The sequence below is a fragment of the Pongo abelii genome, chromosome 13, assembly GCF_028885655.2.
Source record: "Pongo abelii isolate AG06213 chromosome 13, NHGRI_mPonAbe1-v2.0_pri, whole genome shotgun sequence".
NCBI classification, from domain to species: domain Eukaryota; kingdom Metazoa; phylum Chordata; class Mammalia; order Primates; family Hominidae; genus Pongo; species Pongo abelii.
Genome location: NC_071998.2, coordinates 74245963 through 74261924, shown reverse-complemented (window position 1 = coordinate 74261924; position 15962 = coordinate 74245963). Strand labels below are relative to the sequence as shown.

General features: G+C 35.7%; 1 protein-coding gene across 4 annotated transcripts in view; it reads left to right on the top strand.

The window, feature by feature from the left end:
* Nucleotides 1-15962, top strand: part of GKAP1 (G kinase anchoring protein 1) — a 79895-nt gene that overhangs the window by 21621 nt on the left and 42312 nt on the right. For all 4 annotated transcript variants that reach the window (XM_002819903.5, XM_024252842.3, XM_054520108.2 and 1 more), the window contains exons 5-7: nucleotides 5020-5097; nucleotides 8840-8963; nucleotides 13262-13284. In XM_002819903.5, coding sequence (XP_002819949.4) covers nucleotides 5020-5097; nucleotides 8840-8963; nucleotides 13262-13284 — 225 coding nt within the window. The remainder of the gene's footprint in view (nucleotides 1-5019; nucleotides 5098-8839; nucleotides 8964-13261; nucleotides 13285-15962) is intronic.

The window sequence follows — 15962 nt, the reverse complement described above, 5'->3', positions numbered from 1 at the left end:
TGGAGTCCTGTTAATTTCAAAATTTATTGTGTTTTTGTAAGTTGCATTATTTACGGTTCTATTTTCATTACTACTTTAATTCTTTCGTGACTTATGAACCATTTTTATTGCTTGGAGGTGTGATAAAGCATACAACAAAAATACAGACTTAGTAAATGCAAACAGCACTCAGAAGACATAAAAATACATTAGCTGAGATGAACTGAATGTGGTAATGAATGTGAATTATATATGTCATTTTTGTAGAACTCTGACAACCTTTAGAATAATTATGTTCAATAAGATACTGTAAGATTTCTGGGAAAATAATCTTGCCTTCCAAATTACTGAAAGATATGTAGTCTACACTTTGAAAATCTAATGGGTTAGAGGACCACTATGCACAACTGCTATTAAGTCCAATCAGTTGGCTGCAAGTGTTAGATGTCTTCAGAATGGTGATCTCTTTTGTTTTATAATAACTATATTTCTGTGTTGCCTATGAGAATTGAGGACTAACTCTTCATTTGGAATTTATTTTGTTTGGATTTAAATGGGTAAAATTGTAATGGTACTTAGACTTACAAATTAATTTTTAAAAAATGTTAGTACCAAAATATTTACTGTCCTTTAGGTTTTTCATTGGTTCTTCATACTCTTTAACTGATTGAGCTATAGGTTTGCTTAAATAGAAAAAAAAAATGTTTTACTACTAGATGGGGAGTAGGAGGCAATGAGGAAGTCAAGAGGAAGGGGATCTGAAGTACTCCATCTTGGACACATGTAAGTATCTTCTTGAATTCTGTAGGCATTTTAGTGCCTACTATTTCCTCTTTTTCTTCCTTTCCTCCTACTCCCATAAATAAAAAGAAAATAATAAGGAACTTACCATTCGCAAACTTAAACAAGGTACTTTTTTAAAAGTGTGCTTTTATTTGCATTTTATTGCCTGGAGCCTGTCTTACAGGCCCAGTCTCTGTCTCCCTCTCTCTTTTATCTATACATTACTGATTAAGTAGATTGTCAGCTATATTTATAGCAGTCTTTGACAGAGAATAAAGATATGTTTAGAGAATTTTGAATCATGTTTTCTTTCTCTTTTCTGATATGTGTTAGTCTTGTGCTACCATTCTCCCTATTATCTAAGGTCAAAAACCTTATCTTTGATTCTTTCACACTTCATATTGTCAGTGTTCCAAAACTTGATCAGTCTCTTCTTTATTTTCTGCACTGCTACATTTTGGTCCAGGTGCCCATATGCTGTCTGAGATTACAATGGCTTAGACAGACACATTGATTCTAGGTTCTTATTCTTCTAATATTCCAGTTTATGTCTTAAAAATTACTTTTATTTAATATTAGCATTCCTCTTTTATCTGCCCTATAGCCTTAAATTTTAGGAAGTGTCTGGAACCTAATGCTGCCCTAACTAAGCAATCTTATTTTCTACTATTCTCCAACATGGGAGAGTAATTCTAATTCATTTGGTACTGCTCTTATGCCAGGAACTGTGCTAGGTACTTCATACATATTACAACTTTAAGTCCTTAAAACTACCTTGTACAGTTGATATTCCAATGTCCTTTTTAAATGTTCTGAGATTCACAGAAGTTAATATAACTTGTTCAAAGTCACAGCTAGCATGGGTGGAATAGGAATTTAAATTATCCATTTCTGTGATCTCCCAAAGCCTGTGTTTTTTCCACATCTTTCTCTTGTAATGTTTAAAATTCACTTTTTGTCAGAATGACTTTCCTTAGTATCCCATAGTATATCTATTCTTAATATTATAACATTAACATAATGTGGCTCTTCCTGCAGTTCTATTTCTGCCTATCCAAATTGTATCTGTATTTAAATACCAACTTAAAAGGATTTTTTTTCTGTATCCCTGAATTACATTTGTTGTTGATCTTCTTTTTTCTCAACTTTTCTAGCTCTTTTAATGTCTTATTCTATTTCCGGTAGTTCATACACGTTAATCTTACATCCTCAACTGGGTAGGAATTCTTCAAGGGCAAAAGCCAAATTTATGCTGCTGCTTTAAATTAAGCCCCATAGGCAGGGAGGGCACAGCCCCTAGAAGACTCTAAATGAATCCTTAGTGGCTGATTGATCATACAATGAAATTTTTGGAAGATTTGTTCTAGTTTTCAAAAATTTAAATTTAAATCATTTTTGTCTACCTGCATTTTCTTGTATACTAGTTTGTGTTAACAATTAAAAGGTAAATTTAAAGTCTGAGCTACAATTAGAATCAGTTGCTGGGAGGGCCATATTTTTTTACTTTAAAATTTCTATTTCTATTTTCCTTTTTTTTTTTTGAGACTGAGTCTCGCTCTGTCACCCAGGCTAGAGTGCAGTGGCATGATGTCAGCTCACTGCAAGCTCCGCCTCCCGGGTTCACACCATTCTCCTGCCTCAGCCTCCCGAGTAGCTGGGACTACAGGTGCCCGCCACCACGCCCAGCTAATTTTTTTGTATTTTTAGTAGAGACGGGGTTTCACCATGTTAGCCAGGATTGTCTCGATCTCCTGACCTTGTGATCTGCCTGACTCGGCCTCCCAAAGTGCTGGGATTACAGGCATGAGCCACCGCGCCTGGCCTAAAATTTCTATTTCATTCAGTTTTTATCATGCGATTAGAATGAGCTGCCTTAACGTTTAAATTCTGTGAGTTAATATGAAAAATAAAAATGACATCTAACAAGACTTCCAACTTCCTAACCTGTTGTGCCCACTAACTTATTTCTGGAATATCGTCAGACTATGTGACATATTAGAAATAATCTCAAATGCCCTTTCTATAATTAAATGTCATCAATAGGGATTAAAAATTTAGTGGCAAATTGAAAAGCTTTGTTCAGAATAAACAAGTAGTTTTGTTACTTTTTCTTTTTTTCAGACTGAGTCCCACTCTGTCATCCAGTCTGGAGTGCAGTGGTGCAATCTCAGCTCACTGCAACCTCCGCCTCTGGGTTCAAGCGATTCTCCTGCCTCAGCCTCCCGAGTAGCTGGAACTACAGGCATGCACCACCATGCCAGGCTGTTTTTTTTTTTGTTGTTGTTTTTTGTTTTTGTTTTTGTTTTTGTATTTTTAGTAGAGACGGGGTTTCACCATGTTGGCCAGGCTGGTCTCAAACTCCTGACCTCAGGTGATCTGCCCACCTCGTCCTCCTAAAGTGCTGGGATTATAGGCATGAGCCACTGTGCCGGCCTAGTTTTGTTAATTTTTCTGTTAGGATGATTACTGTCCTTTAAGTTTAGTGAAACATTTTATTATCAGTTTGCCATGAGGTTAGGTGGAGAAATTGATGTAAATTTTCTTTTACCTTATAACCGTTGAATACCCATGTACATAAGTGTATATAATAAGCCTAAAAGATTAATTTATTACTTTTTCTTGCTAATTACTAGTTTAGAGTAATTCTTCAATTCTTTTCAGTTATTCCATAAAGTATGTATAATTTACACTGGGCTTAATCTGATTTTCTAGTTCTATATATCCTTACTTACCATTTTAATTGTATTTTTCTGCGTTAGATTGTTTTTCTGTGTAAGCTTAATCTTTTTTTCCTCTCTTTTTATTGTATCAGCATAGGATTAGATGCTTTCAAAGGGATGACTTTGTTTAGAAATGTTTAGTTCATAGTGTCCAGTATTAAGATTTTTCTAGTTTTTAAGGTTTCTCTTTGAAACAGATACTTCTTTTTGGAGTTGGTTTCTATTTTAGTTTAGATTTTTAAAAATCATTCGGCAATAGAAACAATTATGATTAACTTAAAAAAACTTTTTTGAAGGATACTGAGTGATTCACAGATTTGAATTAAAAACTAAATAATTAGGTCTTGGCAAAGCTGGAAACCAAGGAATTGGGAGTGCTCAGAGGCATGAGCTAGTAGATGTCATTTTTCGAGGGTTATCATCAGATAATTAAACTCCACCTGCTTTTTCTTTGTTCTCAAAATTTAATTCCTGGGAGAAAAAAAAAGGAATTGGATCACTTGCCCCCACCTTTTGTCATTGGTGATGATAGCTTGGGTGTTTGTGTGGTATGGTAGTGCTTAGTGTACAGAATTATGCGACTAGCTGTCCTGCTGAAACCATGGGACTTTGGAATGAAGTGCACTTATTTAAAGGAATGGAGGAAGGGATTCTGGACAGATAAAAACAAGAGATGCCCACTAAATTTATGCTTTTGTTATCCTGTACACATAGACACATACATGTACACAAATCCAGGATGTTTACCCATGTCATGTTGCAGCTATCTTATATACAGCTGCAGACCCACTCACCTTATGCCCAGTAGTGGACAACTCAAAGTCACATCCAACTACTGCAACATTCTGTTTGGCAATTAGGAAAAGTAAGTCTTGTAGAGATTAATTGGACTGGAGGGTGGTGAAAACTGGATTTTAAAAAGTTAGGTGAGATTGATTAGTGAAAAAGAGGAACAAATATATATCACAAAGAATCATTATTAGACGACTTAAAGCAACCATATAGTTTATCATTTTGAGAGTAAAAAGATGCACTATGAACAATTATTCTGTAACACCTGGCATATGCCAGGACATTTGGCAAACTTATTTTGTACCTGTGGTTTTTTCTATATTCATGAAATGGTATATTGTGTTTAATAATGCTTATTGAGTTATTTTTTAGTATTCTTATATTTTTGAGTAATAATCACTCATAATTTTTAGTGTCCTAAACTGAATGTTGCCTTTGACATCTATTATAGTGCCAATTATTTGGTAAGATTTTTTTATTAAGGTAAAAAGTAAGATTATATCATATACAATAGATAATTAACAATGAAGAGGAGAAATGGAAATCTCAAAATTGGAAGTTTGTATTTTGATGTCTTCTATAGAATATAGGCTCCCTAGTTTGGCATGGTTAGATAACTTTGGAGAATCCATATTGTTTTTTAACATATTTGCTTTCTTTTCCTCTGTATATAGTAATATGTATGGTTATTTTGCTCGTGTGATGTAATGATACTGTCTGTTTATTGTGAAACTTTTTTTTTTAGCTGACATCTGAAATGTTTGAAGCAGATCTTGAGAAGGCATTGTTACTAAGTAAACTAGAATATGAAGAACACAAAAAGGTATTTACATACTTACTGATTTAGATATTTTAGAAGTTTAAGTGGTGAGAGGTTAAAATCAACCTACTTGAATTTTACATAAAATTTTTCTATAAAGTTTGTCCAAAAATTCATTACCATAATAAAATATTACCAAGAAGTTAAGGATTCCTTCTCAAGTTTTGAGATAGAACAGAAACAGTTGGAATTAAGCTTTGTCCGGTGACTTGGAATGTTTAGTTAAGGAATTTCCCCACCCAAGATGAAGGGAAGAGAGAGAATAAAATTCACAACAGATGATTTTAATTTAATTTAATTTATTTTTATTATTATTTTTTCTTGGGACCGAGTCTCACTCTCTTGCCCAGGCTGGAGTGCAGTGGCATGATCTCAGCTCACTGCAACCTCCGCCTCCCAGGTTCAAGCAATTCTGACGCCTCAGCCTCCTGAGCAGCTGGGACTACGGGCGTGAGCCACCACACCCAGCTAAATTTTGTATTTTTAGTAGAGATGGGATTTCACCATGTTGGCCAGGCTGGTCTCGAACTCCTGAGCTCTGCTGATCCACCCGCCTTGGCCTCCCAAAGTGCTGGGATTACAGGTGTGAGCCACTGTGCCCTGCCGATTATTTTAATTTTAAATGAACATAGAAAATAAGTGGATTTAAAAATTTAATATGGGCTATTACAGTACAGGGGCATTTATTGAGAGACCCTCTGCCAGAGATGCACTACAAATCAAATAAAGTAGAAGGCCATTTCTGAAATGTTGGTCTTGAAAACTCAGCATTTGTCACTGAGCTTTGATATTAGGTTGTGTGTTGAAATGCATTCTACAGCTTGTTATTGAAGGAGGATTTAAGTAAAAAGAAGTGTTGGTTTCCAGTTTCTGTATTTAAATTGTGTGAATATTCATTATGTTAATATCATTTAACATTTTATTCCGTAACATTTATTGGGATTCTTTTTTGGTTTATAACATTTGTTCAAGCTGTGATTACTCAGTGATTGATCATAAATGGCCTCTGGTCATCCTTAAGACTTTTTGGCCATGTCCTTGTGCATTAGTGTCTTCATCCAAAATGAAAAGAAGTGAATAATTAAAATTCACAGCAGCTACTCAGGAGGCTGAGACAGGAGGATTGCTTGAGGCCAGGAGTTTGAGACTAGCTTGGGTTAACACAGCAAGACACTGTCTCTAAATATTTTTTTTTAATTAGCTGGGCATGGCGGTGTGAGCCTGTATTCCCAGCTACTTAGGAGGCTGAGGTGGGAGAATCCCTTGAACCCAGCAGTTAGAGGATGCAGTGAGCTATGATCATCCCACTGCACTCCTCCTGCCTGGGCAAGAAAGGGAGACCCCATCTTAACAAAAAAATTCACAGCATTGATTTTGCTAGTTATTTATAGTTCAAGGGAAAAGGAAAAAAGTTGCTAATAAAGTGGGCTGTATATATTATATGTGTTTCATTTCCATATCCCTTTCTGTTACCCCAAATAACGAAGAATGAACTATAACCATTATTGTTACATACCCATTTAGACACAAAGCACGAAAATTACAAAAATTGATACAGCTAGTTTTACTATGATTTAATCATTTAAATGGACTGTCAGGTTACACTGGAAAAGTAATCCTGTCTTGCTCAATTAGGAGATAAAATTTTTCAAATAGAATATTATACAAAGGTGACTTCTTGCTGTTAGATTTATGGATATATGTCTAGATTCTGAAGCTAGAAGGATTATGTATCCTTAGAGGAGAAATAGAGTAAATAGTGTTGATAAAATGTCGTACTCCCAGCCAGTGTTCTTTCACAGTCATAGGTGTAGTACTCAAAATCATTGATTTTAGCTGACAATAATGACTAAGAGAAGGGAGGAACTTCTTTTGTATGCAATGGGTAGTTTGATGTGATTACATTGATGGGTAGTCATTGAGATAAAAGTCAATATTCAATAAAACAACTTTTAATACAATTATTTTAGCCTAAGGATTTTTATAACAGATAACTAAAGTTTGGGATGGCATTTTCTTTTTCTTTTGTTTCTTTTTTTTTTTTTTTTTTGAGACAGAGTTTCGCTGTTGTTGCCCAGGCTATAGTGTAATGGCACAATCTCAGGTCACCACAACCCCCGCCTCCCGGGTTCAAGCAATTCTCCTGCCTCAGCCTCCCGAGTAGCTGGGATTACAGGCATGGGCCACCACCCCGGCTAATTTTGTACTTTTAGTAGAGACGGGGTTTCTCCACGTTGGTCTTGAACTCCCGACCTCAGGTGATCTGCCCGCCTCAGCCTCCCAAAGTGCTGGGATTACAGGCGTGAGCCACCGCGCCCGGCTGGGATAGCATTTTCTGTTCTGTTCTGTCAGTTATTCACCAAATAATTATTGAATAGCCAAAGTGTGCCCCTTGAGTGTAGTGGAGGGAGACATAGTGTATAGTATTGAGAGATGTATGTTCTCAGTGCAGTGGAAATTCAGAAAAATAGAAGGCTTTTCAGTGCCTTTGTTGGGGATGGGTTTTAGGAAAGGATTCTTTAAAGAGTCTTATTCCATGTGTTAGAAGTTCATGAGGTAGACAAGAGGAAAGTAGGCATTCTGAAGGAAGGAGTGGCAAGTATATAAGATGGGTACATGTGAAAGAATATAGCATATTTGAAAAACTGTCATTTAAGGACCTAGAACTTCTGGAGATACAGCCAGAAGGATAGGACATAAATTTCTTCATGTACTGGGCAAGGAGATTGGGTTTTATACATTCATTGGCAGAAAGCTGTTTAATCATTTTAACTTTTAGATTGATTTTGGGTTTTCGTTTTAGAAACTCATGTGTAGCAGTGTAGAAGATGGATTGAGGAGCTAAAATTGGAGACTGTTGCAGTAACCAAGCAAAAGGGAGATGGGGGAATGACAGAATGTACAAAGAACAGAGAATGAATTTAAGATATCTTCAGGAGATAAGTTAAACAAGACCTACTAGTTAATTGGCTGTAAGGTGTATAGGAGAGTAGGCAAGGATACTCTGAGGTTTCCAACTTAGACAGATGTGCAGATGGTGGCGGCATAACAAGGTACTTCATAAAGGATCGAGTGGGGAAGGCAGGGTGGTGAGATGGAAAGATAGAATACATTTTGTGTGGAGATGCTTATTGAACATTCCAGTTCAGTTGTCGTCTATACAGAAATAATTAGTTTATTGGTAGAACTTTAAACTTTGAGATTGAAGAGCAGTGGGTATAAAGCATTAAAAAAATAGGTTAAGAGTGGGATAATGTGAACAACCGCTACGCTTTTGAGAAGGTTGAGAAAAGAAGCCAGCAAAGGAAACTTAGCAGTAGTCAGAAATGTATTAAGAAAACCAAGAGATGCTTGAAAAAACTAATGTGTTTTGGATATGGCAATAAAGAGGAGGTTGACCTTAATTTTAGTGTCAGAGACCAGCAGAAGCCAGATTTCAGTGGGATGAGGCAGGAAATTGCTGATTATTGTCTTAAATTTGGTCTTGAAAGGTAGAAGGTAGCAATGAGGAGGGGGTTATAGGCCAAGGTATGACTTTTTTTTTTTTCATTTTAATGTTTAAGATGTAAGGGATTGAGTAAATGAATAAAGAGGTATCCCTTTATACAATTTGGCTGGCCTAAATTTTGGTTTTTTATTTGCGTTTTATCTTTAAAAAATAAACTTTAAGAAACATATTACCTATTGGTGAGTTTATTTTACACTTTGTAAACTGAACTTAATTGTTGTTGGTAATTCTTTTTAGGAGTATGAAAGTGCTGAAAATACTTCAACTCAGTCCAAAGTTATGAATAAAAAAGATAAAAGAAAGAATCATCAGGGAAAAGACAAACCTCTCACGGTATCACTAAAAGATTTTCATTCGGAAGGTAATGTATATACAATGCTATTATGCTGAAAGAACTATTCTACATCTGTTTTATACTTCAGTTGTAAATATCTTTCTAATTTTTAAACAATAAGTAAAAGTTGTTCATGTATCATGTAGAATGTAAAAAATGTAAACCTGTGTGTTAGTTCATTTTGTACTGCTGTAACAGAGTACCTGAGAATGGGTCATGTATAATGAATGGAAGTTTGTTGGCTCACAGTTCTGGAAGCTGGGAAGTCCAATATCAAGATGCCAGCATCTGGTGAGGGCCTTCTTGATGAGTCATCACATGGCAAGAGTGAGAGCAAAAGGGGGCCAAATTTGCCCTTTTATACCAATTCCACCTGTGAGGGTGGAGCTCTGATGGCCTAATTACCTGTTGAAGATCCTACCTCTTAATATTGTTACAATGGCAATTAAATTTCTTCTTCTTTTTTTTTTTAGATGGAGTCTCACTCTGTAACCCAAGCTGGAGTGCAGTGGCGCAGTCGTGGCTCACTGTAACCTCCGCCTCCATGACTCAAGCAATTCTTATGCCTCAGTCTCCCAAGTAGCTGGGACTACAGGCCTGTGCCACCATGCCCAACTAGTCTTTTGTATTTTTTGGTAGAGACAGGGTTTCACCATCTTGCCCAGGGTGGTCTCAGACTCCTGAGCTCAGGAGATCTGCCCGCCTTGGCCTCCCAAACTGCTGGGATTACAGGCATGAGCCACCACACCTGGTGGCGATTAAATTTCAACATGAGTTTTGGAAGGGACAAAACTGTTTGGAAATAAACTAAAACCATTTGGGGTTTTAAAGTAATTTAAAATCAGTCATTAAAACCCCATAAAACTTTAGTAAGAATTTATCTTTTTGTATTTTTGAGTTTGTCTCTTTCCTAAAACTTCCTGAAAATAAATACTGACATTTGTAGTTTGAGTCATCTTGAAACATATTATTTTCCTTATACATAAACTGATTTGGCTTACAGTAGGCCAGGAATAGTATTTTCATATTTCAGCCATTATTGGTCAACCTCTTCAAGTTATCTGGAACTGCACCTTAGAAAATTAAAATACAAATTTTAGAATGAGACTTATTACCAGAAAAGTGTTTATAGTATCATTTGTATTTTTTATCAGATGGAGAAGACAGAAGGAATTTTACTATCCACTAAACTTTTGAAGATAAACCACAAAGCACATTATATTTAATGTGGGAAATGTTAAAAATACTTAGCCTATGCTGTACGGTATGGTAGCTACTATTCGTGTGTGGCAACTTAAATAAAAATTAAAATGAAAATGTAGTTTCTTAATTGCATTAGCCATATTTCAAGTGCTCAGTCACATATGACTAGTGGCTTCTGTGTTAGTCCAGCTATAGAACATTACTATCATCACAGAAAATTTTATTGAACAGCGCTGTGTCTATACCCGTCAGAATAGTTGCTCACCATATGAATAGCTATTTGTTCATTGACAGCATTTTATTTGATTCATATGAATTCAGCCTTAGTACATTGGGCATTGTTCTGTGAGGATAAATATTACCATAGCAATAATTTCAAAAAGAAAAAAACCTAAATACTGCTTTCAGAAATAAGCCTTTCTTTGAAAATCAGAGAATATATTTAGAAGATTATATTGTTTTCCTTTGAGGATCAAGGAAGTTTTTCCCTGTAGGCTGCCAATGATTAAGTTGCTTTGCTTTGGGGTTAAAAGAACAAATACATATTAAAATTTCCAAGTTTTGGTCAGGCGTGGTGGCTCACGCCTGTAATCCTAGCACTTTCCGGGGACAAGGCAGGTGGATCCATTTCAGGTCAGGGGTTCGAGCCCAGCCTGGCCAACATGGTGAAACCGTGTCTCTACTAAAAATACAAAGAGTAGCCGGGTGTGGTGGCGTGTGCCTGTAATCCCAGCTACTCCAGAGGCTGAGGCAGGAGAATCTATTGAACGAGGGAGGTGGAGGTTGTAGTGAGCTGAGGTTGTGCCATTGGACTCCAGCCTGGGACAACAGAGTGAGACTTCGTATTTAAAAAAAAAAAAAAAGGCTGGGCACAATGGCTCACGCCTGCAATTCTAGCACTTTGGGAGGCTGAGGCAGGTTGATCACCTGAGGTCAGGAGTTTGAGACCAGCCTGGCCAACATGGTGAAACCCCATCTCTACTAAATACAAAAAATTAGCCGGGCGTAGTAGTGCATGCCTGTAATCCCAGCTACTCAGGAGGCTGAGGCATGAGAATTGCTTGAACCCAAGAGGTGGAGGTTGCAGTGAGCCAAGATTGCGCCATTGCACTCCAGCCTGGGCAACAAGAGCGAAACTCCATCTATCTCAAAAAAAAAAAAAAAAAAAAAAAAAAAAAATCCAAGTTTAGTAAAAAAAGATTTCACCTAAGAAATCTATTTTGGGCTAGATGCAGTGGACCATACCTTTAATCCCAGTGCTTTGGGAGGCCAAGGCAGGAGATTGCTTGAGGCTAGGAGCCGAAGGCTAGCTATAGTGAGCTATGATCATGCCAGTGCACTCCAGCCTGGGCAACAGAGTGAGATCTTGTCTCTTAAAAGGAAAGAAGTGGCTGGGCACGGTGGCTCACGCCTGTAATCCCAGCACTTTGGGAGGCTGAGGTGGGCAGATCATGAGGTTAGGAGATCAAGACCACCCTGGCTAACACAGTGAAACCCATCTTTACTAAAAATACAAAAAATTAGCTGGGTATGGTGGCACGCACCTGTAGTCCCAACTACTTGGGAGGCTGAGGCAGGAGAATCACTTGAACCCGGGAGGCAGAGGTTGCAGTGAGCCGAGATCGTACCACTGTACTCCAGCCTGGGCGACAGGGTGAGACTCCATCTCAGAAAAAAAAAGAAGAAATACATTTTATTAAAAACTAGACAGAAACATGGAAAGAATGCTTTCTAAAACTCCTGTTTTCCACATTTGATTTCTTAAATAGTATGTAAATTTGAGGAAAACATCAGTATGTTATTAAAGAGAACCTACACAGCTTTTGCAAGTCATGATTAACACAGTTGAGGTTCTTCCTTAGGTTCTGGCATCACTGTATGCTAAACAGAACATGCTAGAAGAATGACTGTCTAATTTACCAAGATTTGGTAGTTTGATCTGAAGTTGGTGATTTTGGCATTTACTGTGTTTATGGACACTATTCTGATCAAGAAATTCTTTAGAGAACTGGACCAGCTTTTAGATTCTCAGTCATAAGAAAGTTATTTTTAGTCCTTGAGAATAGAAAATTTCTGCTGTACACAGAAGCATTGTTAAGTATTAGATATCCTGATCATCTCTACTTTAAATAAGAATACTTGCTCACTATTTGTACTTTATTTAGAGACAGAGTTTTGCTCTGTCGCCCAAGTTGGAGTGCAATAGCACGATCCTGGCTCTCTGCAGCTTCCGCCTTCTGGGTTCAAGCGATTCTCATGCCTCAGCCTCCCAAGTAATTGGGATTACAAGCGTGTACCACCATGCCTGGCTATTTTTTTTATTTTTAGTAGAGATAGGGTTTCACCATGTTGGCCAGCCTGGTCTCAAACTCCTGGCCTCAGGTGATCCGCCTGCCTGGGCCTCCCAAAGTGCTGGGATTACAGGTGTGAGCCATCGCCCCTGGCCTTATTTGTGCTTTAAATTCCTTTATGCTTTCCTCATTCTGCTCTTGATAATTCCTTTCCAGAAATGCTGTGTTGTTTCTAGGCCAATAATTTGTTTCATCTAGATATATTTGTTATGGGTTATTTTTTGTATTAATTCTATAAATATATATCAATTTTTAGGATTTTTTTATAGTGATATTAAATCACCTTGATATATATTTTTAAAATAAAATAGCTAATAGTTTTAAAGGACGTAAATTACTATTCTACCTTTTCATTACACAAAAGCAGTAATCTGAACATTTTTTTGTAGTTATAGTAATCTGTGATTTGATTTTGGATGTATTTATGTCCCCTTGACTTGCTCCCCCCACCTCCCAAATTATGTGGAACCAAAAAACTAGATTAGTGGAACTCATATGCTTAAAATGCAATAATATCCCTTGATATGGGTGGGATTTACTAGGATAATAAGACGTTCCTTAAGCTGAGTAAATTAGTAATTATATACTGAGTTTTAACATCTTAAACCTAGAAAAGTAAATGAGATGAGAATCCTAGAAAACTCTTAAATGACTTCTATAACTCATAGGAGATAATTTTGAAATTCTTTCAGTTTGGTTTTTTTTTTTTTACATTTTTGTATGTTAAATTCTTTCAATAAAGTTTCATCTTTGTTTCTTTTTCATTTACAGATCACATTAGTAAAAAGACTGAGGTAAGTCTTATTGTAGCCATCTTGTAGAAAACACTGATGATTTTAAGAATAATACTTAAATATTTAGCAGTAAGTCTTTTTTGAGACATAATCATTTAAAGGACAGCCCATAGGTTTGTCTTGAGTGAACCCAGTCATGTTTCTGCCATTATATAAGGATGTAAAATGCATTGTTGTAGAATAAAAATAAGATTATTTGCATGAAGCATAATATCATTTGGCTTTATCATCCTAATTTGTGTATATATGTGTATGAGCCAAAGGTTACTTTGTGTGTGCCAAGCTTAAAATCTCAGAGAAAAGTGGTGTAATCTCCCACTCTATATTTTAATATTTATTAAAAACTTATCCTGAGAAGATGTCTCATATTATTTTGGAATTATGGAAGTTTGAAATAAACTGTGATTCTTTAGATATACTCATGGGTAAAAGTAACCTGATTATATACTTCTCTTACCATTCACTGTTAGTGTAGCCTACACTTCCTGGTGTTGGGGATTTGGGGTTTTTTGTTTCTGTTATTTAAATACTATAGTACAGCCTCTCCATATCTTTTAGTTGGGAGATTGTGCTATTAAAAAAATCCTCTAACATTGAGGAAGATACTAATAAAATGTTAAAATTATTTTTATCTTTTAAGGTAATAATTTCAAAGTTTTATTCTTCTATTATATATGTGTTCTTATTAGTAATTCCATTGTTTAATTTTTTATGGTCAGATGGTCCTCGATTTCACTGTAGAATATATATATATGTGTGTGTATATATATGTACATATGTGTGTATATATGTACATATGTGTGTATATATGTACATATGTGTATGTATGTACATATGTGTGTATATATGTACACATGTGTGTATATGTGTGTGTGTGTATATATATGTATATATATATATATATGGCTTCTGACCATTTTTTTGTTTGTTTCAAACATTTGCTTGACAGGCTAGGAAAACGAAATCTATCTCTTAAAAAAAATCACATCTAAATAATTTTGTGATTATATTAATAATTTAGTTCCTAACTACTATGCATGCAAACACAGAATTGATTTGTTGTTAAAACAGATGGTTAATTTTTTTTAAAGTTATTTGCAAACCATTGTCATCATTTTTTAGATTAAAATTTAAATGACTACATATATAGACTGAATATTAATTCCATGTTTGCATGTTTGAAAGTGGAAAACATACTTTTGAACTGATTCCAATTTATTTTTGTCCATTGATTTATTTAGGGGATAGTGTTATACAAATAACAAAGCGGATACACATGGTGTACCTGCTCCTAAGACAACTCTATAAACTGTTTGATGCTTGCGTTTTCTTCTTTCCTGATTTGAAAGAAGACAAAAAATGGAAGCTGACAAGATCCTACCTATTTAATATATTAAAGAGGAGTTGTATTTAAACAAGCTTCTGTATGTAGAATAATATATTTTGTCTTTCCTTATAATTTTAGAGCTGTGTTCTGTCTTGTTAAATAATCTGATATATAATAAAATTCATTTTGAAGATTTCTAATGATCAAGTTCCACATTTGTAAATACAGTTTAGTTATGATTTATTTCCCTTACAACTGTATTAAGAATTTGGTTATAAGAGTATGTAATTCACATTATCTTTATTTTTGTTTTTGTTTTTTAACTTTTAAAGGTCAGGGGTACATGTGTAGGTTTGTTATATAGGTAAATTTGGGTCACAGTGGTTTGTTATACAGATTATTTTGTCACCCGGGTATTAAGCCTAGTACCCATTAGTTATTTTTCTTGATCCTCTCCCTCCTCCCACCCTTCACCCTCTGGTAAGCCCCAGTGTGTCTTGTTCCACTCTATATGTCCATGTGTTCTCATTATTTAGCTCCCACTTAAAGTGAGAACATGCAGTATTTGGTTTTTGTTTCTGCATTAGTTTGTTGAGGATAATGGCATCCAGCTCTATCCATGTCCCTGCAGAGGACACAATCTCATTATTTTTTATGGCTGCATAGTATTCCGTGGTGCATATGTACCACGTTTTCTTTATCCAGTCTACCATTGATGGGCATTTAGATTGATTCCATGTCTGCTATTTTGAACAGTGCTTCAGTGAACATATGCGTGCATGTGTCTTTATAATAGACCCATTTGTATTCCTCTGGGTATATACCCAGTAATGGGATTGCTGGATCAAATGGTATTTCTGTTTTTAGTTCTTTGAGGAATCGCCACACTGCTTTCCACAATGGTTGAACTAATTTACACTCCCACCAACAGTGGATAAGCATTTCTTTCTCTCTGTAACCCTGCCAGTATCTGTTATTTTTTGACTTTTTAGTAATAGCCATTCTGACTGGTGTACCTTTTGATACTTGTTAAAAGTATGCCAAAATTATGTTCCATTTCCATTAGAGGCATTACTTTCTGGGACTTAAATATTTAAATGTTACAACGGTTATACCATTGATCTAGAAATTTAGAAGATCTTTTTTTTCCACAGAGAATCCAAAAAAGCCTAAAGAAAATTCCAATTTGAACTCTCAAACAAAATGTTATTTGCTCCTACAAATGTACTAGTTTTGTTAACATCGTATGCTGAATGATTGACTTAATTCATTCCAGCTTTAATGTATTACTTAGGCCAAGGGATTTTTTTTTCATGGCTACTCTAAAGTTCCTAACATCTGTGGCAAATAA